At 40.8% G+C, this 24,404-nt stretch overlaps 1 protein-coding gene and 1 non-coding gene across 15 annotated transcripts in view; one reads left to right on the top strand and one right to left on the bottom strand.

Moving 5' to 3' along the window:
• TJP1 (tight junction protein 1) overlaps positions 1-24,404 on the top strand; it is a 343,543-nt gene that overhangs the window by 304,074 nt on the left and 15,065 nt on the right. For 12 of the 14 annotated variants that reach the window (XM_073799874.1, XM_073799873.1, XM_073799872.1 and 9 more), the window contains 15 exons: positions 2,061-2,200; positions 3,121-3,226; positions 6,376-6,526; positions 8,822-8,930; positions 9,902-10,121; positions 10,403-10,587; positions 10,688-10,783; positions 14,051-14,133; positions 14,731-14,941; positions 15,242-15,342; positions 18,571-18,921; positions 19,247-19,486; positions 20,331-21,194; positions 21,343-21,440; positions 22,701-22,928. In XM_073799874.1, coding sequence (XP_073655975.1) covers positions 2,061-2,200; positions 3,121-3,226; positions 6,376-6,526; positions 8,822-8,930; positions 9,902-10,121; positions 10,403-10,587; positions 10,688-10,783; positions 14,051-14,133; positions 14,731-14,941; positions 15,242-15,342; positions 18,571-18,921; positions 19,247-19,486; positions 20,331-21,194; positions 21,343-21,440; positions 22,701-22,928 — 3,183 coding nt within the window. The remainder of the gene's footprint in view (positions 1-2,060; positions 2,201-3,120; positions 3,227-6,375; positions 6,527-8,821; positions 8,931-9,901; positions 10,122-10,402; positions 10,588-10,687; positions 10,784-14,050; positions 14,134-14,730; positions 14,942-15,241; positions 15,343-18,570; positions 18,922-19,246; positions 19,487-20,330; positions 21,195-21,342; positions 21,441-22,700; positions 22,929-24,404) is intronic. The other 2 variants (XM_073799877.1, XM_073799875.1) reach the window with 1 other exon arrangement.
• On the bottom strand, positions 13,658-13,730 carry TRNAK-CUU (transfer RNA lysine (anticodon CUU)). The gene has a single exon. It is a non-coding gene; the product is annotated as a tRNA-Lys (tRNA).

Here is a 24,404-nt window from a genome sequence, read left to right as displayed (position 1 = left end):
TATTCTGAGGTGCCTAGAGCAGTTTGGGGATAGAGTTTAACTGTATTTATTTATACTTAGACTAATTGTATGTAAGATTTTATTACATAAGCAGTGGCTAAAAATTTTAACCTTTTATGATTTAGACAGTTCATTCTGGTTTGAGCTAGAAGATATCTTGGCTTTACTTTCTGAAAGACTGTTCTACTTACATGCAGCTCATTTAATACATATAATTTAAAACTGGAATACACCCCCACTGAGTAGTTAGATGAACATGAAAATAGAAACTCTGAAAAGTGCTTATGTTTTATTTTTTCAAGAGGATAACGGGAAGAAATTTTTTCCTGGTACGAGACTGCTAATAATATGCAGTAATAGAATCAAATTCATTGTTTAAAATTAGACTTAATTCCATTTTTAAATAATGAACATTATTTTAAAATATTTAAAAACATTTCAGTCTTTACTTCATAAGTACTATGTAAATATTTTCTTAGGAAAACTGAAATAGTGGAGATAAATCTCAGATTTCCCTGGGCTGCTGTTTTGTCTGCTCCCCACTCCGAGAACCTCTGTCGCCTCTGTCCGTCTGGGTCTTTCTGCATGTGGCGTCGACATGTGTTTGTGTAGCTGTGGAGAGTTTTCTTTAATACCTTAGTGATGTCACACCACGTATATTCTGCAGTTTGTTCTTCACATTCTATTTTGGGGCTATTTTCATGTCTCCAGATATAACTCTATTTCATTGTAACTTTAATATTTTAATTTTTAATCTTCAATTATGAAAGCATTGTATGCTCGTTAGAACGTTCTAGGTGAAATAGGCCAAATCTGCCAACTCCACCTCATCCCAGATCTCCTTCTTGAATTAAGCTTTCCTCCGTACTCGTGCAAACATTTTAGCATCATAGAGTTTCTGTGTGTTTTAAAAATAATTTGAAAAGATCAGGCTCTGCACATATTCCTCAGATAGTAGTTTGTTTCACTTAACACAGGTGAGCATCCTTCCAGCTTATTCCTTTGATGAGAAATTTTCCATATTATGGGAAGTCTGTTTCTAGGTTTTTTTCATTTTTTTTTTTTTTTTAGATGTTGGGGGTAGGAGTTTATTAATTAATTAATTTATTTTTGCTGTGTTGGGTCTTCGTTTCTGTGCGAGGGCTTTCTCTAGTTGTGGCGAGCGGGGGCCACTCTTCAACGCGGTGCGCGGGCCTCTCACTATCGCGGCCTCTCTTGTTGTGGAGCACAGGCTCCAGACGCGCAGGCTCAGTAGTTGTGGCTCATGGGCCTAGTTGCTCCGCGGCATGTGGGATCCTCCCAGACCAGGGCTCGAACCCATGTCCCCTGCATTAGCAGGCAGATTCTCAACCACTGTGCCACCAGGGAAGCCCAAGGTCTTTTTCATTTTTGTCCATGAGTTCACATATTGGCTCTTTTTATTCTAAAATAATTAAAAAGTGTGTTTGTGTATGTTCTAAATATCAAATTCTTATTATATGTATTGTTAGATCAATATATAGTCTTAAAATTGAACTCCTGTTACATTTGTTTGGTCAAATTGCTAATGTTCAGTTGTTTGAACTTAAAAAAAATTCATTTGGTTCAACCTAAGACATATTTTTTCAAATTATTTTCACACCTTTTTAAACTTTTTATGTATTCACTTCATTTTGTGCACTGAATCTTACTTTAAGAGTCCTCTATTTTTGATAAGATTTTTAAAATATATTTTATGTTTAAGACTTTATCTGAAATTTATACTTATGTCATTGATATGCATAGAGATCTAATTTTTCTAAATTTGTGGACAGTTGTTCTAAACACTGTTTATTAAACAGTGTGTTCTCTTCCAGCAGTTTTGGGCTGCTGCTTCCGTAATAAACTTTGGTACTGTGGATATATTTCTCCATTTTCTGTTTTGTTACATGGATCTATTTATCTGTTTCTGTGGCAGTAGCACTCTAGTTTTAATTACTAAGTTTTTACAATATTTTGTTATCTTTTAGCGCAAGTCCCTTGTCACCCTTTTTTGACATTGTCTTGGCATGCTCATAAGTTTTTATTTTACTGATGTATAGTCTCCGGAGCAGAGAGGAAGAGAGAATTTCTAAACCCGGGGCTGTCTCAACTCCTGTAAAGCATGCAGATGATCACACACCTAAAACAGTGGAAGAAGTTACAGTTGAAAGAAATGAGAAACAAACACCCAATCTTCCAGGTAAGCCTAGCCTAGAGTGCAGGAAGCATTTGCATTCAGACTAAATTGTTTCACAATTTACAGAATTATATTTACAGAAAATATAAAGATGCAATTATTATTACTACTACTATTGCTGCTACCTACTACCCATGTGTGAATTTTTCTGTACTTCCAGCATTTTCTTTGTAAGTGGGAGGTTGCCGTATATCAGTAAACGTTCGTGAATGTTTTTCAGATTTTCCAGATAGAAGTTATTTGTGGTTCACAGCTGTTCACACTGAGTGAGGTTGTTTTCCAGTACTGCTCATTAAGGGAAACATTAGATTGGCTTTAGACACTATTTAAAGTTCTCTTGTCTATTGAAAGTGTTTTCAGAAACACTTTATGAAGTATACCTTGCTGACCTGTATATAAGACCACACATAAGAATCTGCAAGGTTCTGAGATCCAGTTGCTTGACAGGCCTGGAGGTCCTGGTTCTACTGTCTCTCAGGTCCTTCTCTCAAAACCTGTTTCTGCTCTGATTATTTAGTGGCAGGAATGTGCAAATTTAAAAATAAACTGTATCAGAGTGAAGAAAGAAGGCTACTTTGACAGTCTTAACAGAGAAATGTAGGGATTCTCTCTTCTTATATTCTTCTTCCTCTGTTATTCTTCCCTAAAAAGTATATTTTTCAGACTGTAACAGCTGGAGCTATAGAAAGCATAGGTGACCATGTAACGTGCATACATGCTATAAAGATCCCAGAATTTATAACTGTAAAATGTACCCTGATATATGCATATGTAGTATATATGTTCCTGATCAGGTTCTCTGAACTTACATTTTTGCTGTATTTTGCAGACTTTTTATTGTTTGGTTATTTCAGTGGTTGCTTGCTTTGTTATTCCATTTTGTAAAGTGATTCCTGCATAATTTAAATTTTCTTTTCTTTTAGAACCAAAGCCTGTGTATGCTCAGGTTGGACAGCCAGACGTGGATTTACCTGTCAGTCCATCTGATGGGATCCTGCCTAATGCAACTCATGAAGATGGGATTCTTCGGTAATGTGGTTTTAAACTTGTGTTGTCTCCTCTGCCCGTTACTAAGGATTATTTAAATTGAGAATTCAATTGCGAACCATATTATATATGCTTTTAAAGACAGTGTATACTGTTAAATGCTATGGTTAGTGTTTGTTTTGGTTTTTAAAATTATTTATATGATAGAATAGTTAGAGATTAGAGAACAACAAAGAAACATTTAAGATGTTTACTTCTTTCTCACCACTGTTTTTTTCTCTACCTAGTTTTTAGATTAGGAATTACAAAACTAGAAAATTGCTTTCTATTTAAACATCAGAATTTTCACAGGCATTCTAAAGCCCTAGCATTTTAAAAACAAATCAGTGTTCCTCCATCTCAGCGCTGTTGACATTTGGGGCCAGATAATTGTTTATTGTGGTGGACTGTCCTTTACATGGTGGATGCTTAGTAGCGTCCCTGGCCACTGGCTGCTAGTAGCACACACATACACACCCAGTTGTGACAACTAAAAATATCTCTAGGCTCTGACAGATGTTCCCTGCAGGCGAAATCACCTCCGGTTGAGAAACCTGTTCTAGATTAGTTAGCAACTCAAAAGTAAGTTTTTGATATTCACAACATTTATTACTTTATATTTTATACATTGAGATTGAGATGTAGATTTTATATCCAGATTTCAAACTATCATGATCATCAGATTAGTTTTTGTTGCCTCTCTGGTAAAAGAGACATGACATGAATAATGGAAAATTACCAGATTTCCTAAAGTAGATTAGATGTAGACCTCTGCTCTCATCTGTTTTCTCTGCTAAAGAAAATTGGGTTATTACCATAAGACCTAGCTTGGTAGAGAGAAATGGCTCCTGAAATAGGTGAAAGTATCACAAGTTTAAAATTATACATTTTGAGGACTTCCCTGGTGGAGCAGTGGTTAAGAATCCACCTGCCGGGCTTCCCTGGTGGCGCAGTGGTTGAGAGTCCGCCTGCCGTTGCAGGGGACACGGGTTCGTGCCCCGTTCCGGGAAGATCCCACATGCCGCGGAGCGGCTGTGCCCGTGAGCCATGGCCGCTGAGCCTGCGCGTCTGGAGCCTGTTGCTCCGCAACGGGAGAGGCCACAACAGTGAGAGGCCCACGTTCCGCAGAAACAAAACAAAACAAAAGAAAAAAACAAAAAGAATCCACCTGCCAATGCAGGGGACACGGGTTTGAGCCCTGGTCCGGGAAGATCCCACATGCCGTGGAGGAACTAAGCCCGTGCGCCACAACTACTGAGCCCGCGTGCCTAGAGCCCATGCTCCGCAACAAGAGAAGCCACCGCAATGAGAGGCCTGCCCACCACAACTAGAGAAAAAGCCTGTGGGCAGTAGCATACACCCAGTGCAGCCAAAAAAAAAAAAAAAAAGAATGCCCTGAGAGCTTTCCTAACTCTGTAAGTTTTACGAAAACTTTAATAACTAGATTCCAGAGACCTGTTTCCCTGAGGGAGCACTGAAGGACAGATACCAAAGAGAACTGAGAATGTGGGCAGGATTTGTAGCTTAGCCAGGAAAGGTTTAGTTATTCATTCAGATTCAGTGACTGGATTCGAGGCAGAAGGATTTTTGCTATTGCATGTGGTTGACATAACACAGGGCAGAGTATAAAATATTAGGCATGTAGGGTACATGACCCTAAGATGGGGCGTAGAGCTGTCCTTGAACAGTGGTTTTATCAATAAAAAGCCAGGTTTTACTAAAGGATGCAGACTACAATCAGCTATTTTACTTTTTGAGGTGCACTAGATGGGTCAGTGTTAGGAGAGGACTTGAGGGACCTGGCGCCTTAAGGTCTTTAAGGAAATGTTTAAAAGAGCTGTCTGTACAGTTGGTTTGGGAGAGGAGTCTGTCAGAAGGCTCTTGATGCAGTTGGAAAAGTAGGATCCATCACAGCTGAGGGACTCACACCCTCCATGGTAAAGCCAGAAAATGGATTTGGGGCACTGAGGGTACCACCAGCCCTGGCAGTAAGTGACCTCATCTGACCTACAGACTCTCAGGTTTCCATCTAGCTAATGTTAGTTCTACATGAAGAAACAAGGTCAAATGTGACTACCTTGTACGTTCTGAAAGCTAAGGTGGTCTTTAGTTGGTTTTAAAGAATGAGGCATCTCTCTTCCCTCAACTCATTCATTCGTTTGATTTGTGTTTTTTTCGTTACTACTAGTTTCTAATTATTTGCTCATTGTTACTTAGTAAATTAAGAGGAAAAGGACTTTTTCCCACACATCGTGTCAGAATAGGTAGAATTGTGTGTCTTCTTGGCTTGGAATGTGGGATGGTTATAGAAACCTAGAAGGGAAATTTGTAATTATGTATGTAATTTGTAATTAATTACCCAAAAGGGTAATGCTTAGTTACGATGTGTTCCTGTCTAGCCATTCTTCTAAGGCATTCTTTGGTGTTTTAGGAGTGTCACAGAGCTTTGACACTACACTGATAGTAGAGGAATGTGCCTGCATTAATTCCTTTCCATTCTCTCTAGCAAGAAGGGGGCAGAGCTTAAATATGGGGCTAATCCCAAAAGGCTGAATGATGATAAGCTTTTTGTTTAAAATTCAAAGGGGCTGCAGAGTAAGTGATCTGTGTGAACTACTGAAGGAGTCCCCTAACTGCAAAGTTTCAAAACCGCTGTCTGTTGGGTATAGAGATTACAGTGCTTAGAGCCTGTTTTTGACTCTCTGGCATTAGGGAAATTTGTCAGTTTATGCTCAGTTTCTACCTTCGTACAATAGTGCTTCTTAGTTATTCAGTAGAGATGATATGGTATGAATTGGGGTGGGAGAAATGGAAGATTTTTTAGCCATTGTTAATGTACCACATAAATCCAAGACTCAGAGTTGGGAAAGCATTGTTATGAAGTAATTTTATAATTATTATGTAAAACAGTACTTACATATTGAATTTGGATATTTCGAAACTTATTTTGTTAATCAAAAATTAAAAGAAAGTGCTATTAAATCTGGTTTGGTATTCTAATGATAAATTTTATTCAGTAAATTAGAGGTGTAGGGCAAATTTTAGAGATGATGGTCCTTTGTTTTATTCTAAATATGGTTTTTATTGTAGTAGTTTGCTATAACTCTTCAAGCTTCTCTTAACTGTTTCAAATGAAATATTTGTCTTAACAGGCCCAGCATGAAATTAGTAAAATTCAGGAAAGGAGATAGTGTGGGTTTGCGGCTGGCTGGTGGAAATGATGTTGGAATATTTGTAGCTGGCGTTCTTGAAGATAGCCCTGCTGCCAAAGAAGGCTTGGAAGAGGGTGATCAGATTCTCAGGGTATGTCAGTGGTCAACTTATGTGGTTTCAAAGTACTTAGATCTTTAGAAAAAGGCATCAGACACAGGAGACTCACTATCGCAGTTAGCTTGTAATTTGTTGTAGCGTCTAGAACCAATTTAGCATGCAGATTGAGAATCCATCAGGTCTCTCATTCCTGCCTTTGCTCTTATTCACTGCTGTGTTGTTACTACACAGTGTGGTGCTTTGGTCTCGTGTTAATCACTCATGTTCATAGAACCTAAAAAAAGTAAGTCTTAGAGCCCCATAATATCCACCAGTTATTTTAAGTTCAATTAAACATTCAGGCTGGCTAGACTCTGCCGTGGGCCACAACTTGCCACTAGGGCAGCGGCGGGTGTTCCTCTCCAGTGGGAGTAGTCTTTGCAGCAGCCCACAGAGCCCTGTAGGACCTTCTTCACCACAGGTGATGGCTCAGGTGTGCAGACATGGGGTTTCCATCAGGCACATGTGTAAGCTGCCTGGGCTCTGAAGCTTCATACCCCACAAGAGGGGAGAGTCCAGGAAAGCCTAGTTTAGATGCAGGGTGCCAATCGGGTCTTTTTCTTTTGTTTTTTGTTTGTGTATGTTTTTGTTTCTTTTCCATAAGCAATGCCGCCTAGTAACGTAGTACCATCTTTATTTCTCTCCTCTTTTTAAAATATCCAAACTTTCTGCCAGATGCACTATGTGCTGTTTTAATCGGAAGATCAGATCTCTCAAGTGGGAGTTCCTACATCTGCTCTACTCCTCTTGCCAGAGGAGATTGCCTCAGATTGTCGTTGCCACCTCTGTTCTGGTCTCTTCCTGCATTCAGGCTGCCTCCTGCCCGTGTCCTGCATTCGTTCTCCTCCTGCCCCAGAATATGGCTGCTTTGTTCATGTTTTCCTCTTTCCCTATCCTTTGGTTCTTCATCAGCCTTCCATTGTCTGTCTTTTCTCCTTTGGCTGTTGAACTTGTTGAAGGTTTGGTTGAGTCCCTTCCCTGCTTGCTTTTCAGTCCTTGTGTCATAAAGTTGTGTAGTCTGCCTTCCACCTTAACCACGACTGAATGTGAATTTTCATGAGGCATTGCCAACCTAATGTCATCTTCAGCCCTCATTTTCCTGTATTTCTTGCTAGTGTTTTGACCTTCTTAACAAGTCCTTTTTGAAGTGCTTTCTTCCTTGGATTCCATAACACTGCTTTTCTGGTGCTCCTCTAATCATTTCAGTTCTTTTCCTACCTTCTTTAATCATTCTTCCTAAAACTTGGGATGTGTCAGCGGCCCCCTGCTTCTATCTTGCTTTCGTATCTCTATCTTGGGTTTGGTCGCTTTTGGCAGCAGCCCGCGGTCAGAAGCTGCCCGCTGAGCCCTCTGCAAGCCCCTTCAGACTGTGCTGGCTGCCTATGGCCACTCCCGTCCTCCTCCTCCCCCTTCAGACTTACATGTCAGAAAGTCAGGGCATTGTCTCCTGACTCACTGGTTTCCACCTGACTTTGTGTTATGATTCCTCCAGATGATGTCTACATTTTCTCAAATACAACATGGATAATTAAACAGACCTGTTATTCTCTTACCTACCCCATATCCTGTTTGAAGTAATCATACATCATTCAAAAAATATTTCTTAATAGTTTTTTTGTTGTTTCATATCATAAAGGTAGTACATGTATAAAAAAAAAATTTTTTTAATGCGGAAAATTTCCAGAAGATGAGTAGAAGAAAATCTACCTGTAATCCTGCACATAGTCACTGGGGACATTTTGATAAGTTACATTTTGGTCCTTAGGAGCGTCTAATATTAAACATTGATTTGGCAGACACTGAGCTTACACCATACAGATGCTCTTACAGAGATGGCACAATGCATGCACTCTTTCTTTTTAATCTTGTTTCCTTTTGATTTCTTTTTCAGAGCCTAGTAAAAAGTAGAGCTCTATTATACATTCATAGAACTTATAATTTAAAATTTTAAATCCCGAGATTTTGCAATAATAATAAACAGTTGGAATTAGAAGTTGTCTTTTTTGGTCTGAATTGGTTGGATTTTGCAGTGCATGATCTCTAATGTCGGGATGCATTGTGACTACTCTTTAAGTGACTTTACACCTTCACTCACTTTATTTACTTGGTTCCTGCTTGTTTTAAATTAGGGTATATTCTTTTCTCCAAAGTAAAATGAAAATTTTCACTTTCGAAGATGTGATATTTTCAAATTAGATAAACTCTGGATATATTTGTTTCCTGCATAGATAAATGTTTTTATAATCTTAAAATATGACCAGTAGTAATTTGTGAAATGTATTTTAACAGGTAAACAATGTAGACTTCACAAATATCATAAGAGAAGAAGCTGTCCTTTTTCTACTTGACCTCCCAAAAGGAGAAGAAGTGACCATATTGGCTCAGAAGAAGAAGGATGGTGAGATACTGTCAGAATATTGAGAAAATAAACCTGGAGAAGTTTGAGGACTTAAATAGGAATTTTAATTGTAATGTTTTTAATAAATCAAAGTTAAGTGATAAATGAATTTGTTAATCTCACAGATTTTGTTTATTTTGTCATTTAGGGGCACACAGTCTTACACTGTGCTTGTTAACACAGCACAGTAATAGGACCAGCCAACCTTTCTGGCGTTCTATTGAAGTAGAGTGCCATCTGCACGGAAAAATCCTATAGTATTCCACACAAAAGTGCATATGGGTAGCTTCTGAATTTTGTATTCATGTTTTCTAAGCAATATACTCTGATGTTTGTTAGCATTAATGCAAGGGAATGCCTGATTTTCTCTGTGATTAAGCAGATACATTTTCATTTAGAACAGGGTTTCTCAAGCTTGTCACTGTTGATGTTTTGAACCAAATAATTCTTTGTTGTAAAGGCTATCCCGTGTGTTTTAGGCTGTTTAAAAGCATCCTTCCCTCTGCTCACTAAGTGTCCGTAGCACACACACCTCCTTTCAACACACAATTGCAACTATCAAAAATGTCTCCATGTATGCCAGCTCTTCCCTGGGGGGAACAGAATTGCCCTCATTTGAGAACCACTCATTTAGAAAATGGGACACAGATGAGGTTTGCAGGGGCTGCAGCGAAATTAAGTTAGATGATTTAAATAGAAAGCATGTGTGGCTTTGGACAAGTTGCTTGATCTGTATCTGCAGTAGTTTCCTCATTTGTGAAATGGAAGTGCTAAGAGTTCCCATTTCGTGAGATAATGATGATGTCCACAAGACAGAATACTTAGTAATTAGTAAGGAGCCACCGTTTGTTGGAAACTGTTGTTTTTGTTATTGTTGATATTATCAATAGAATCTTCACGTAATGTATTCTCTTCAGATTAATATCTTTTCCCACTAGTTACTGATAATTTTTTGTTTTGATTCCTTTTAGTTTATCGTCGCATCGTAGAATCAGATGTAGGAGATTCTTTCTATATTAGAACTCATTTTGAATATGAAAAGGAATCTCCCTATGGACTTAGTTTTAACAAAGGAGAGGTGTTCCGTGTTGTGGATACTTTGTACAACGGAAAACTGGGCTCTTGGCTTGCTATTCGAATTGGCAAAAATCATAAGGAGGTAGAACGAGGCATCATCCCTAATAAGAACAGGTATGAATGTTTGGATACTTCTTACAGAACAAATTAAGGAAATGATGACAATATTTCAGTCCCACTGGGAAATTTTGGTAACGTAAAGAATTAATTTTCACTGTATTTACCATATCTAAAACTGACTTAGTTGTATAAACTCCTTTATTTTAGTTTAACCATTAAGATTTAAACTGCATGTGAAGTTCTATCCAGTGTTTTGACATTTTGTTTCACTATAAGTCTTTCTCCATTTTGTTTTTAAAATACCCTTATTTTTATTTTTGTCTTTTCTTGTCCAGAGCTGAGCAGTTAGCCAGTGTACAGTACACACTTCCAAAGACGGCAGGAGGAGACCGCGCCGACTTCTGGAGATTCCGAGGTCTGCGTAGCTCCAAGAGAAATCTGCGCAAGAGCAGAGAAGATTTGTCAGCCCAGCCGGTTCAGACAAAGTTCCCAGCATATGAGAGAGTTGTTCTTCGAGAAGGTAGTCTGTTTTCTACAGATGAACCTAATACCTTTTAATGTCAGTTTGCCTAAGAAAGAAGAAGTATAAACTGTGCTATTTTTCATTTGAATCTCCCCAGCTGGATTTCTGAGGCCTGTAACCATCTTTGGACCGATAGCTGATGTTGCCAGAGAAAAGCTGGCCAGAGAAGAACCAGATATTTATCAGATTGCAAGTAAGTAGTCTCCATACGGACTTCAGATGAGATTGAGCGTGTTTCTTTACTAATTACTTCTCTAAAGGGTGGGTCTGATCCATTCACTTAATAGAAATAACACTTTTTGTAAGTGAACATTTGCAATTGACCCCATGAGGGAAACCTGAGTGACTGTGTCTGTGCTCTGCCAGTTCCCTTTCATAAGAAAAAGAATCACCATTTATGAGAATCTCTTAGCACACAGTCTTGTTTAATCCTGACAGTATCCCATGGGGCGGGTGTCAGAATGTCCAGCTGAAGCTGGGCGAGTTGAGCTGTAGGGTGGTTGTGACGGAGACCACCGCCCCGCCTCTTTAGTTGGGGTGTCATGATGACACCCAGCTAATGAGTCACACACTTGGCTCTGAACCCAGCTCTTTCTGGCTGCAGCCCAGTGCTTTCAGTCATTAAGCAAACAAATACTCAGATATGTCAGAAGAGTAATAAAAGCATGATTCATGCTATTGCTTATTGCAGACAGATATAGTAGGTTAGTATTAAATATAAATATCGAGGAAGTAGTGCTTTAAATGCTTACAGATTTTGCTTGCAGATTCTTTCATTGTTTCATTATTTTAGCTATTATGGTAGTTTAAATACACAGACTTAGTTATCACTTAGGCTTGCTTTAAGTTATTTGTATCGTCCGTTTCAAATTTATATTTTACTAATACAAAGGGTGCAGAAATCTGTCCATATTTTGTTTGCTTTGTCTGTCCATATTATGCTTTGCTTTTGTTCTGCAAAGGATTTAAATACTCAAGAATATAGCTTTTTCCATATATATGCTGAATTTCTTAGACAGAATTACCAAAGATAGGAAGGAATGACCCAAGACACGAGCACTCCTGGCTGCTGCTGTGTAACTTTGGCTGCTTCCAGAGGGTTGTGCAGCTGTTGTTCCTGCTGGCACTATAAACTCCCAAGTGCTGATTTAATATTATATATATTGCTTTTCATTTGGTTGCTGGTGAAGTTGAATGAGGATATTTTCTGAAACTCAGAAGATTTGCAGACAAATGATAGTAAAATTTGGGCAATTTAGAAAATGTTCATTTCTGATTCATCACTCAGTTTGTTAGTCTTTTCAGAAGAGATCTTTTTTTGGTCATTGCTTATAGATAACATTTTGCCTGAAGAAGTTGATACGTATAGATACCACCTGTAACCAAACTTAGGGCTTTTAAATTTAGGAAAAGCAAGTGTGAAGACTTAGAAAGCTCTGTCTTAAGGACTAATTGGTTGATTAATTGGGTTTACTCTACAACCAGACTCTTACGAAAGGGATTCAGATCGCTTAGTTATGTATCCTATTTGAATCTAACGAGAGTATTTTGAGTTTAGAGACTAGTAGCATTTTCTCCACCCAGAACCTCCCAGTTGATCTCCCTCTGTCGTTCTCCCATGTCCACCAGATTGGAGATTGGCCCTGCTGTCTCGCGATGGCCTTGTTCTCCCAGATCATCCCCTTGTCCCTCAGCCTGACCTCTGAACTTCCATGTCTCTGTCTTTGTCTGATCTGAACAACCAGAGCTCTAACTTCTGAGCTTTCCTGTGACCAGAGCCTCAGACATCGCTGTGCCTTTTCGGTGAAAGCCTTCATGTCTGTGGACCTCTGAGACGCGTGGTTAGAAATCAGCCCAAGCTGCCTTGGCGTGTTCTGCGCCAGGAGGGAGGCACAGGTTGCCAGTGTGAAAGCACAGGCTGTGTCATAGTCACAAGTTACAGCCTTCTCTGCTCCCAAGTCCCCTTCTGCTGATGTGAAAAGAGGTCCCTAACCCAGGACTCCCCAGCCAGTCTGCTGTAGTTGTTGCTGCTGAGTGTGGGCCTGCCCGGGTATTGAGCAGCCGTCTGCGGCCGGGCGGGCCCTGCTGTGGGGAGGCCTCCTCAGGGTATCTGTGTGCCATACAGACAGAACCATTGCCACTCACATGCCACAATGTGAAAAAGGTTTGCAGACAGTGCCATGCCAGGCCACACTGGAGCAAAAGAAAAAGGGAAATCCCTATATACGTGTTTTTATATATATATTATATATATTTTTTTAATGGCTGTTTTTTCCAGAACATGAAAATAGTTGGAAAATTTTTGAAGACATGAGTATTAAAACTGACATTATTTTAAATTTAAATATTTTATTTAGACCAAACACATAACTTATAATTTTACCTTTCTGGTTTTAATGGAAGCAAATTTATCAATATTATTTTGTAAATCTACATTTTTTTTAAGCTTATTTTCAATTGAGAGAATTGCCATATTTGGCTGTTTCTCTTGACCAAGTGACAGTCCTAAGTAATTTTTGCTCACGTTCCACTTACTGATTCTTTTCTTTTAATTAATTAATTAATTAATTAATTAGTCAGGCTGCATCAGGTTTTAGTTGCATCACGCGAGCTTTTCGTTGTGGCATGCCGGCTTCTCTCTAGTTGGGGCATGCAGGCTCTAGAGCACGCAGGCTTAGTTGCCCCGTGGCATGTGGGATCTTAGTTCCCCAACCAGGGATTGAACCCACGTCCCCTACATTGCAGGGCGGATTCTTAACCACTGGACCATCAGGGAAGTCCCTCCACTTACTGATTCTATTTAAAATGTTCATTTTGAAGTATTTATTTTGCTTTTGTGAACATATTGCATCCAAATATTATTGGACTTCTGAGGTTTGGGGGCACTCCCTTGAATTTTGCACCGGGGTGAGTGGCCCACTTGCTTTTAAAAAAAAACAAAAAACTATTTATTTACTTACTTACCTACCTACCTACTTATTCATTTAGCTGTGCTGGGTCTTAGTTGTGGCATGCAGAATCTTCATTGTGACATGTAGGATCTTTAGTTGGGGCATGTGGGATCTAGTTCCCTGACCAGGGATTGAACCTGGGCCCCCTGCATCAAGAGCACAGAGTCTTAGCCACTGGACCACCAGGGAAGTTCTCCCCCTTGCCGTCTGATCCCAGCAGTGTTGGAAGCATTGATGTAACCCGGGGTTCTCAGCCAGGGTGGGTCTGTCCCAGAGACGACATTTGGCCGCAGTTCTGTTTGTCACCGTGGGAGCAAAAAGGAGGTGGGGGGCTGCTACTGACATCCAGTGGGTGGAGGCCAGAAATGCTGCTCAATAGGCCGTGGTGCACGGGAAGCCCCCACAACTACACGTCATGGAGCCCAGCGTGTCATTATGCCCAGCAGTTGAGAAACTGACCTAACCAGTGGAAATTTGGTGTTTTGTTTTTGTCCTGACTGCACGACTAGAAAGTGAACCTCGAGATGCTGGAACTGACCAACGGAGCTCTGGTATTATTCGCCTTCATACAATAAAGCAAATAATAGATCAAGTAAGTTATTAGAAATTGACCCGTTTCATTGTAAGCTGTGAATTTTGTGTTTCTCAGTGGGATGGGTTTGGTTAAACTGAAAGTAGAAGGTAGTTTTTCTAAAGTTATTACTGGTATACCGTAAGTAAATTACTGAGACATTAAAATAATCACTTTCAGTGGAACGGTAGTACGTGCCTGAAAAGATGAGCTTTCATTACCACAAAAGAGTATACAGTGTTCACATATGTCGATAGACTTGATACCGCATCAGGACAATTCAGGTTGCACTTTGATATTTATATGTTAGGAATGTGTTGCTACTCACAAGGCCATATCAGGAACATTAAATTGTTACACTTATTTTCACTCTCTGCTTGCAAGTATTTGGGCTATCTTAAAAGTGAGCTAGTTAAAACTTTTTTTTAAATTGGACTAGAAATTATATTGCATTAACTTCTGAGTACACCTTTTTCTAATGTGTGCTCCTGAGACATTTTGGAGCACAGTTAAACGTCCATTCCCATTGGAATGTAGTCTCAGCTGTGACTTTCTGAAGGTGATGCTTCTTAGTTACCGTGTCTTGCGTCCTTGTTTATTTTTTTCTTGTGTCTTCAGGATAAACATGCTTTATTGGATGTAACACCAAATGCAGTTGATCGTCTGAATTATGCCCAGTGGTATCCAATTGTAGTGTTCCTTAACCCTGATTCTAAGCAAGGTGTGAAAACAATGAGGATGAGGTTATGTCCAGAATCTAGGAAAAGCGCCAGGAAATTATATGAGCGGTCTCATAAACTTCGTAAAAATAATCACCATCTTTTTACAAGTGAGTATATTAAAGGCCTTCTTTCAGCTTACAGTGTCTATGCAACAATATGTGGGCAAAAATGTTGTGTTGTTCAAATATTAAAACTCATATAACCTTTGCCTGTTATGCTTGTTGTTGTGTTAATGGCTGCTGTTGATTGAAAGAAATGGTTCAGTGCCAAAATAGACATTTCCAGAGGTGTGTCCTCAATACTATCTGTCAGATAACTCAGTAGTGGTGACTGAACTCTAAGCAATGGTTGAGTGAATTCTGACTTTTGCCATGTTGTAATCATAGAACAATGTTATCTATTTGCAGCTACAATTAATTTAAATTCAATGAATGACGGTTGGTATGGTGCATTGAAAGAAGCAATTCAGCAACAACAGAACCAGTTGGTGTGGGTTTCTGAGGGAAAGGTAAGAAATTTCCTGTTTTTAACCCATTTGATAAATTATATAACTAATCAGAGAAGCCTTTGAGTCACCATTGTTTTCTAATTGGATCAACTGATTAAAGTAATTTGGGGCATTAGCTTTTAGGTTTTTATAATTTGTAAGGGTTATGAAAGTTGTTTTTGATAGTAGAAGATTCTGAAGTTTCTCTCCCCACTGAATTACCATTCAGTGGTATTCTCAGAGAATTCTCAGAGGGTAACTTAAAAGAGCAGGGTTGAGTTCTGACTCTGCCCCTGTCTGACTGAGGAATGACTTTGAACCTGGCTTCTGTTTCTTCCTCTGGAAACAAGGGGAATGGGTGGGCTAGATGAGTGGTCCCCAAAGTGCTGTGCTCAGCATGTGAGATCCAGGACTCGCCCTGAAGAAGAGGCACTCTGAAGGCAAGGAATGGTTGGGGACCACCGTGCTGCAAACCAAGCGCCCTGGAGCAGCACAGTACCCACCAGCGTGGTGATGGCTCTGAGAGGTCTGAAGTAAAGGACTTACTTTGCTACTTTAAGCATTTCTCTAAATCCTTACCTAAGGAATTTTTTTTTCACTCAGCACCTGTTAACATTCTTAAAACGTACTGAAAATGTTAGACAAAGCAATACATCCTTTTGGCTTTGAATTTTGATTTTATAAAGATTAAAATAACTACTTTCTGTTGTTAAGTCTTTCTGGTCTTTTAGCAGTTCTTGATGGGAAAGTCCTGTTTATTTTGTTGGGAGAGATAATAATTTTCTCAAAATATACAGTTAAAAGAATCTTTTGTTTTAAATGTCTTTTACCTTCAGATCAACACAATATTAATATATTTTAGTTGCTAGGGAAGATTGAGAATATCTGTTCTCTTATTTTGTTTTTTGTATTTCCTTGTCGGCTTGGTTTTTGTTGTGTTTTGCCCCTGCATGGCCCCTCCTTTCCTCTGCCTGGCTATGGCCCCAGGTGCTGTGGCCGTGCATGCTGCATGCTTAGAACCCCTGTGCCCCTCACCCAGAAAACACAACCTCTGCCAAGAAGAGATGTTGAAATGCTGACATCTAGAGGTAGTGTCTGCTGCTCCCACCTGTGGTCCTGTGTCAGAACCATGCCTTTTCTCCTCAGTACCACTCTGGGCGGTGGACCGTACACATGAGAACCTGAGACCACTTTGAGTAACTGACATATCAGCCGGGACGCTTTATAGACAGAGGCAGGTGGAATAAACTCACTACACCACTTTATACGACACACTGTTACTAATTCTTAACTCTTGTGGCATTTGATTAAAAGGATTACCGTCCTCTCCATACTAATCTTCTATGACAACACAGTTCTGCCAGCAGCCTTGGTCAGGTAGAATGTTAATAGCTTTCACTGGTGATTTTTCTTTTCTTTTTTTTTGCGGTATCACTGGTGATTTTTGAAATAATATTAGTTTATAAATGCACAAGGTATACATGTCTACCTATCTGAGAGGTTTTTTAAATCCACAAATCTTAATTTTCTGTGATTTCTTTGATACTATTGTGTGCTTCCTTTCTTTGCTTGGATTTTAAAATGAAGGTCTAGCTCTCCCAGCTTTTTGTGTGAGGAAAATAGGTCATCTCAATTAATTTTATTAACTTTATTAATAGGTCTAATAGGTCATTTACTATTAGAATAGATTGATGCATTTTGTAAATCAGAAAAAGTGTTACAATTTAAATCAAGTTTGATTTATGCCCCCCTTCCATTCAAGTATATTTTCTCCAAATAGATTCTTAAACTAAAACCACTTCATTTCACATCGACTCTCCTGAGCTAACTACTTTGATCTGATTGCTAGGAAGAGTTCCTTTTTGCAATTTCTGTGACAGGCTTGTATGTTCCCTATTAAACCAAGAAAAATCATCCGGAGGCTTTCTTAACATGTAAGCATATGTCATTTCTGGTTCAGAGCACTCCTGGTTCTTGCTCACTTCTGCATTTCATACCACTGCAAAAGCTGCATTTCATACCACTGCAAAAGCTGAGCAGGTTAGTGAGTTGAGTTGTTCTTCCCCAGGGCCTTAAATACTTCCCTGGCTGGCTCCTGGGTTATAGTCTTCCAGACCCCGCGAGTCAGAGATCAAAGTAGATAGCAAGAAGGTTTCAAGCCATTGAGATTTCAGTGGGAGAGACTCTGCCGGAACATAGAGCATAGCCCTAGTGCGCTCACTCTCCAAACCAGGCAGGTGATCTGTTGAAAGCCAGAGTCACGGAAGGCTGGTCTTTCCCATTAAGGGAGGGCTCAGGGTCAGGCTGTTGCAGAGCCAGGATTGGGACTGTGGGGGAAGCACCATTCAGGCGGCTCGAGCCTTGTTTATCCTTCAGTCCATGCCGTCAGAATTCTGGGTTCTGGATCCTCCAGCTCTCGTGCCTCTCTGGGCGCAGGGTCCAGGCATGGTCTTCCAGGACTGTTGTGTGTAATACGGGCACTAGCTTCAAATTAGTATCCATGACAGCCTGTTGACTGCAGCACTGTACTTCCCTTTCCCTCAAATACTTCCATTCTTTCTGGTCTGCTCAGAAGATAATCAGTGCAGACTGAAGGCTAACTCAGCTCTTAATTGTCTGTAAAAGAGAGTCATAACTGCACTTCCCTCTCTGCATCCATCTGTGAAGAATAATTTTTAAAAGTTCTTAGTTTAATTAGGCAGCCAGCACTTAGATGATGCTTTTCCGTTGTGTTTTATAAAGCTCTAGGGCCAAATACCAAGTTTTTTAAGAAGCTGTTTTCTTTAATATATAGATTTTACATATACATAAACTCTTGTTCAGCTTGAACCGTGGCGTTTATTTTCCTGGTTATTCTCACGTGCGCTGTTCTGTCAGTCACTGTGTCTTTGTTTCTGTGAGCTTGGTCTGGCAGCACTCTCCCTCTTCACCCTCCTCTGGGCTGACAAGCTAGTGACTGACTAGGTTTCAAAATCAGAGTGGGGCCAGGGCTCCTTCGCTGTCTTCTGGGGCTTTGTCACGGCCGGCCAGCCGACGTTCCACTCATCCAAGCCCTTCAGATCTCAAAGGATGCTCTGTGTGTCTGCATGTGTGCTTGTACTATCTTCTTGACCTTTCCTCACCAGAAGTTTCAAGAAACAGATGTGATTTCTGCAAAGAAAAGTATCCTTTTCAGTCTCCCTTGTAAAATAAAGGCCATCTCTTAAAGAACTACTGAATAAATTTTTAATTTACTTCTATTTGACCCAGGCGGATGGTGCTACAAGTGATGACCTTGATTTGCATGATGATCGTCTGTCCTACCTGTCAGCCCCAGGTAGTGAATACTCAATGTATAGCACGGACAGTAGACATACTTCTGACTATGAAGATACAGATACAGAAGGCGGGGCCTACACTGATCAAGAACTAGATGAGACTCTTAATGATGAGGTGGGGACTCCCCCGGAGTCTGCCATTACACGGTCCTCTGAGCCTGTCAGAGAGGATTCCTCTGGAATGCATCATGACCACCAGACATATCCTACTTACTCACCACAAGCGCAGCCACAGCCAGTTCATAGAATAGACTCCCCTGGACTTAAGACAGCCTCTCAACAGGTAAGCAGCAAGCATTCAACGTTTTGCAGTTAGAGGTGCATTGTTAAAGTCTAGGATATGGTGATTGAATTAAAAATATATTGTCCTTTCTCCAGATTAAGAATTAATCTTTAATTTCAACTTGAGAATACCAAGGACTTAATTCTAAACTTTGTGTGTTTATCTTAGACAGCAGTATATTGAAATTTAAAAAATTCAGGACATGAGGTCATAGTTTTGTTATTCAGCACACTTAAAATGTATGTCTATCAACCACTATAAATGGAAGTGGGAAGTTAGCAGTAAACAGAAACACTATATTTAAAATATTTTAAACACTTCACAGAAAGCAGAAGCCTCATCTCCAGGCCCTTACCTTTCGCCTGAAACAAACCCAGCATCATCAACCTCTGCTGTTAATCCTAATGTAAACTTAACTAATGTCAGACTGGAGGAGCCCACCCCAGCTCCTTTCACCTCTGACTCACAACAAGCTGATTCTTTAAGAGCACCACGCACTGAGGCAGCTCACATAATGCTAAGAGGTCAAGAGCCATCATTGTCGTCGCATGTAGATCCAGCAAAGGTACCTGTGCTGCAGTGTTGCGCTAATCTGTTGCTCTCCATCAGTCTAGCACATGATTGTGTTTGCTTTGCCCTTTACGTGTTCCTTTTGCTTTTTACTGTGGGCTTATGCACCATACTGTTTTCAAATCAGTACAAATCATTTCGGTTCTATAATTTGCATGGCTTCCAGTGATATACTGATTATTTTAAAATAGGCCTTTTAATTGGGATTGGTACTTAATATTTTTATTATTTTTTAATGTTTGGCTTTCAGAATCTTCCAGAATTTCTTTCTTTCTTTCTTTTTATTTTTTTAAACATCTTTATTGGAGTATAATTGCTTTACAATGTTGTATTAGTTTCTGCTGTATAACAAAGTGAGTCAGCTATATGTATATATATATATATATATCCCCATATCCCCTCCCTCTTGCGTCTCCCTCCCACCCTCCCTATCCCACCCCTCTAGGTTGTCAGAATTTCTTAATCTATAGTTCAGACCCATTTTAAACTTCTTTATGTTTTATAAATTATGGTGTCCATAAATTTTCTTTTTGATTTTATTTTCAGTGTCCAAATCAAGTGGAATCAACAGTTCAGTGCATTAATTTTCTACTAAACTTAATAATTAAAAAGTTAAAGTATCTTTAACTCACTTTTCATTTAGTATGCTGAAAAGTAAAAGCCCCTACTTGCATTGTAAAGTTTGAGCTTCACTTAAACTGGCTTTCTCCACTAATCTGTTTCTGTCCTGGTAATAAATGGTAGAACATGCCATTTTTACATATTAAATCATAGTTTGTCTTAAAATAGACTAGAATTTGAAACAAGCCTGTGTCCTTACACGTGGATTTTTTATACAGGTATATAGGAAGGATCCCTATCCTGAGGAAGTGATGAGACAGAACCATGTTTTGAAGCAGCCAGTTGTTGCTCACCCAGGGCAGAGGCTAGACAAGGAGCCCAGTCTGAGCTATGAGCCGCAGCCCCCATACGCAGAGAGACAGGCCAGCAGGGACCTGGAGCAGCCTGCCTACAGATATGACTCCTCAAACTACACGGACCAGTTTCCTCGAAACTACGACCATCGTCTGCGCTATGACGACCGCATCCCTGCGTATGAGGAGCAGTGGTCCTATTATGATGACAAACAGCCGTACCAGCCCCGGCCTTCTTTTGATAATCAGCACCCGCGAGACCTGGACTCCAGACAGCATCCCGAGGAGTCCTCAGAACGAGGGTATTTCCCACGTTTCGAGGAGCCAACCCCTCTGTCCTATGAAAGCCGACCGCGCTACGACCCACCACTCAGGACCTCCACCCTGCGGCACGAAGAGCAGCCCGCTCCTGGGTTTGACGTGCATGGGAGGTACAGGCCAGACGCGCAGCCCTACTCCTCCACAGGCCCCAAGGCGTCCGAGCCTAAGCAGTATTTTGACCAGTACTCACGGAGTTATGAGCAGGTCCCGCCCCAAGGCTTCACCTCCAAAGCAGGCCCGGGCCACTACGAGCCTCTCCACGGTGCTGCCCTTGTCCCGCCTCAACACAAGCCGGAAGTGCCGCCCGCAAGTACCAAACCACTGCCTCCACCCCCAGCTCTGGTCGAGGAAGAGGAAGACCCAGCGATGAAGCCACAGTCAGTGCTCACCAGAGTGAAAATGTTTGAAAACAAAAGGTCTGCATCAGTGGAGAGCAAGAAGGATGAAAACCATAACTCTGGTTTCAAGGTAAATACGTGATTGTGTCTCCTGCCTCACGTTCAGAGCACATTCAGTGACTGCTGTGCGTAACGCTTCATAATGTTCCCTCCCCCTTAAACGAAGCCTGTTTTCTCATGATCTCTCCCTGAGGCTCGTGTGTCTTATTTTTCTGCAGCCTCCAGAGGTCACGTCTAAACCTGCAGGTGCTCCCGTCCTAGGTCCTAAAGCCCCTGCTCAGAATCAGCTCATTGAACACGACAGAACACTGCACAGGTGGGTGCTTTGCAGGCTTGTGGCCTACAACTGACTGAGAGTGTGGCCCTCTTACTAGAGAGGAGGCAGGGAAGGCAGAGGTCTCCCTTGTCCTTAGGTGAACTCCTCCAGCTTTTGCAGTTAAAACAGTGGTCCTAGAAGGAAAAGTAAACAGCTTTATGTATTATACCTTCTGTAACACATCTTTATTATTCTTTCAGTTAACAAATCTTTCGAACACATATTTCTCTAGCAAATGGCTAAAGTACAGTTTTTAAAGCCCTAATTACTTTTGGACTGTGTTTTTTAGTTTAATAGTGCTTTTGGACATGCAAACTGTTAGTTTTTAGGGGTGAGGAAACAGACTCAGATAGCTATGAGATAACTAAACTTAATCCTTTAGAAAGCTCCAGGAGGGATGAAGCTGAGGCTGACAGGAGTTGCTGGGAGAGGAACCCGCCAGCTGTGCTCTTAGCTGTGGCCTGATTTGGCTGCTGCTAAGTTGATGGGCTGCATTTGAATACAGTTCTTTGGCCTAATATGTTTCATTCGCTTATATTTGTGCTTGTAATAAAGAGGAACTACTGTCTAACATGTACATTTTCCTCTGATTTTAATGTCTGTTGCTCTTCATGAAAATGTAAACTACTGTGATGTCTCCTTTAGCTGGGATCACTAGCAAATAAGCTCTTCTACACAGAGTAAACATGTACTAACTGAAAGCTTAGCCCCCCCTTCTTGGTGTGAAACGTATTTAAGTTTATCCATTTTTGATGCGGAGTTTCTGAAATTTGCTAACTAGGGCCTATGTAACAGTGCCTTAATTTGCTGATAATGTACTTTCTTTGCCACGTGCTTCCTGTGTCCTCTGGAACTTTGGACATGTCGAGCTCTTTCCTTATATGAGGATCATTTATTGATCCTGCTGTAAAGTTCTTCAGCTCTCGGTTTTTATTGTTGCTGACGATGATGGTGCATGTACTTGAGGAAGCCCTCCACTGTCTGGCTTACTTTCTTTTTCTGATGAGCTGCTTCTAATGAGGTCACTATCAAGCTCAATAGATAGGTTGTGTTTAGGACTCACGGGCCAGGAGAGTGTTGCCATCGAGTATAATGTATGAGGACACGGGACTGGGAATGTCCACCTTGACTGCTGCACTGCTCAGCCAGATCCTGAGTAACCACAGCAGTCAGTGGAAGGTCAAGGTGAAACTTAACGTATTCCATTTTATTTGTCAAATTAACTTCTCAAAAGTTATTTCATTTATCATTCATTATCAGGATCCCCGAACCGCAAAAACCTCAAATGAAGCCACCTGAAGACATTGTTCGGTCAAATCATTATGATCCTGAGGAAGATGAAGAATACTATCGAAAACAGCTCTCCTACTTTGATCGAAGAAGTTTTGAGAGCAAGCCTTCTGCACATGTCCCTGCCAGCCACCTCTCAGAGCCCGCCAAGCCGGTTCATTCTCAGAGTCAGCCACAGTTTTCTAGTTACTCTTCCAAGTGAGTTATTTTGTTTAAGACTTACCTTTTAAAAATAAGATGAAACATAAAGTGCAGTTAATCACACAAAGTTCAGTGTGTGTGTGCGCGCGCGCGCGCGCGTGTGTGTGTGTGTATTGTTTTGTTTTTTGGCCTTGCTGCTTGGCATGCGAGATTTTAGTTCCCTGACCAGGGATCAAACCCTTGCCCCTGCAGTGGAAGTGCAGAGTCCTAACCACTGGACTGCCAGGGAAGTCCTAAGTTCAGTATATTTTGAAGGAAAATAGTTAGCTATGTAATACATGACTTCTGTAGGCTCTTAGCATTTCAGCAGTGTGTGTTCTATCTAGCTCTGGGATGTGTGTTTTTTGTTCTTAAACTCTAGCGTCAGCTATGTAAATTTTTTGCATTAAAAATACGTTAAAATCAAAGGATTTTGAAATCAAAGCGTTTTGAGGTAAGAGAGGATAAACGGTTAAGACCCTGATTTTTAAGAGTCTCTCCCTTCTGTGCAGCACACGTTCTCATCCTTCTCTTCTGTTTGTTTTTTAAAAATAAAAGTAGGGTTAGGGCTTCCGTGGTGGCGCAGTGGTTGAGAGTCCACCTGCCGATGCAGGGGACATGGGTTTGGGCCCCGGTCCGGGAGGATCCCACATGCCACGGAGCGGCTGGGCCCTTGAGCCATGGCCGCTGAGCCTGCGTGTCCGGAGCCTGTGCTCCACAATGGGAGAGGCCACAACAGTGAGAGGCCTGCGTACCGGGAAAAAAAAAAAAAAAAGTAGGGTTGTGTTGGGGAGTGACATTGAGGGACGATACTAAAGAGTTTTTAAAATTTTTTTTCCAAGTCAAGAGAAAACTTGTCGTTTATTATTGTTTGAGCTTGAGGAGACTTTAGAGATTTCTGGTCTAGCTGTAAACATGAGGAACCCAAGCTCCAGCGAGGGGCCATGACAGGGGCAGAGCTAGGAGTGAGCCCCAGGTTCCTGCTGTCTTTTTCCTGTCTGTGCTGCTCCCTTCTGTTTGCTTGTCTACTGGGTTTTTTGGTTTTCTTTCTTGTGTGTTTTGTTGGGGTACAAACTACAAACCCACATGTGCCCGTGTGAGTTTGTATCCCGTTCTGGTTCTGCCACTGGTTGAGCCCTGACTAATGGTGAATTTGGTTCTGAGAGTGGAGTATAAACACACACAGGAACAGGTGGGTTCATACTTGAGCAGAACAGGCCCACAGAATGGAAGTAGATGTGGATTTATTACAAGGGATTCATTTACACAGTTGTGGGGCCAGGCTGAGCAAGTCCTAAGTCTGCAGGGCAGGAAGGGAAATGCCTAGTGGTCTCGGAGCTCAGGGAAGCTGTTAACTCCTCTTGAGAAGGGCCCATCTAGATAATCTCCCTAGGGATACCCGTATTAGTGTTTGAGTGAATAACTGGGACTGTAGTTCTGCGTAGCCAAGATGAGACATTAAAAAGCAACCACAGGGCTTCCCTGGTGGCGCAG

The sequence above is a fragment of the Tursiops truncatus genome, chromosome 2, assembly GCF_011762595.2.
Source record: "Tursiops truncatus isolate mTurTru1 chromosome 2, mTurTru1.mat.Y, whole genome shotgun sequence".
NCBI lineage: Eukaryota > Metazoa > Chordata > Mammalia > Artiodactyla > Delphinidae > Tursiops > Tursiops truncatus.
This window is presented reverse-complemented; position numbering and strand designations above follow the sequence as displayed.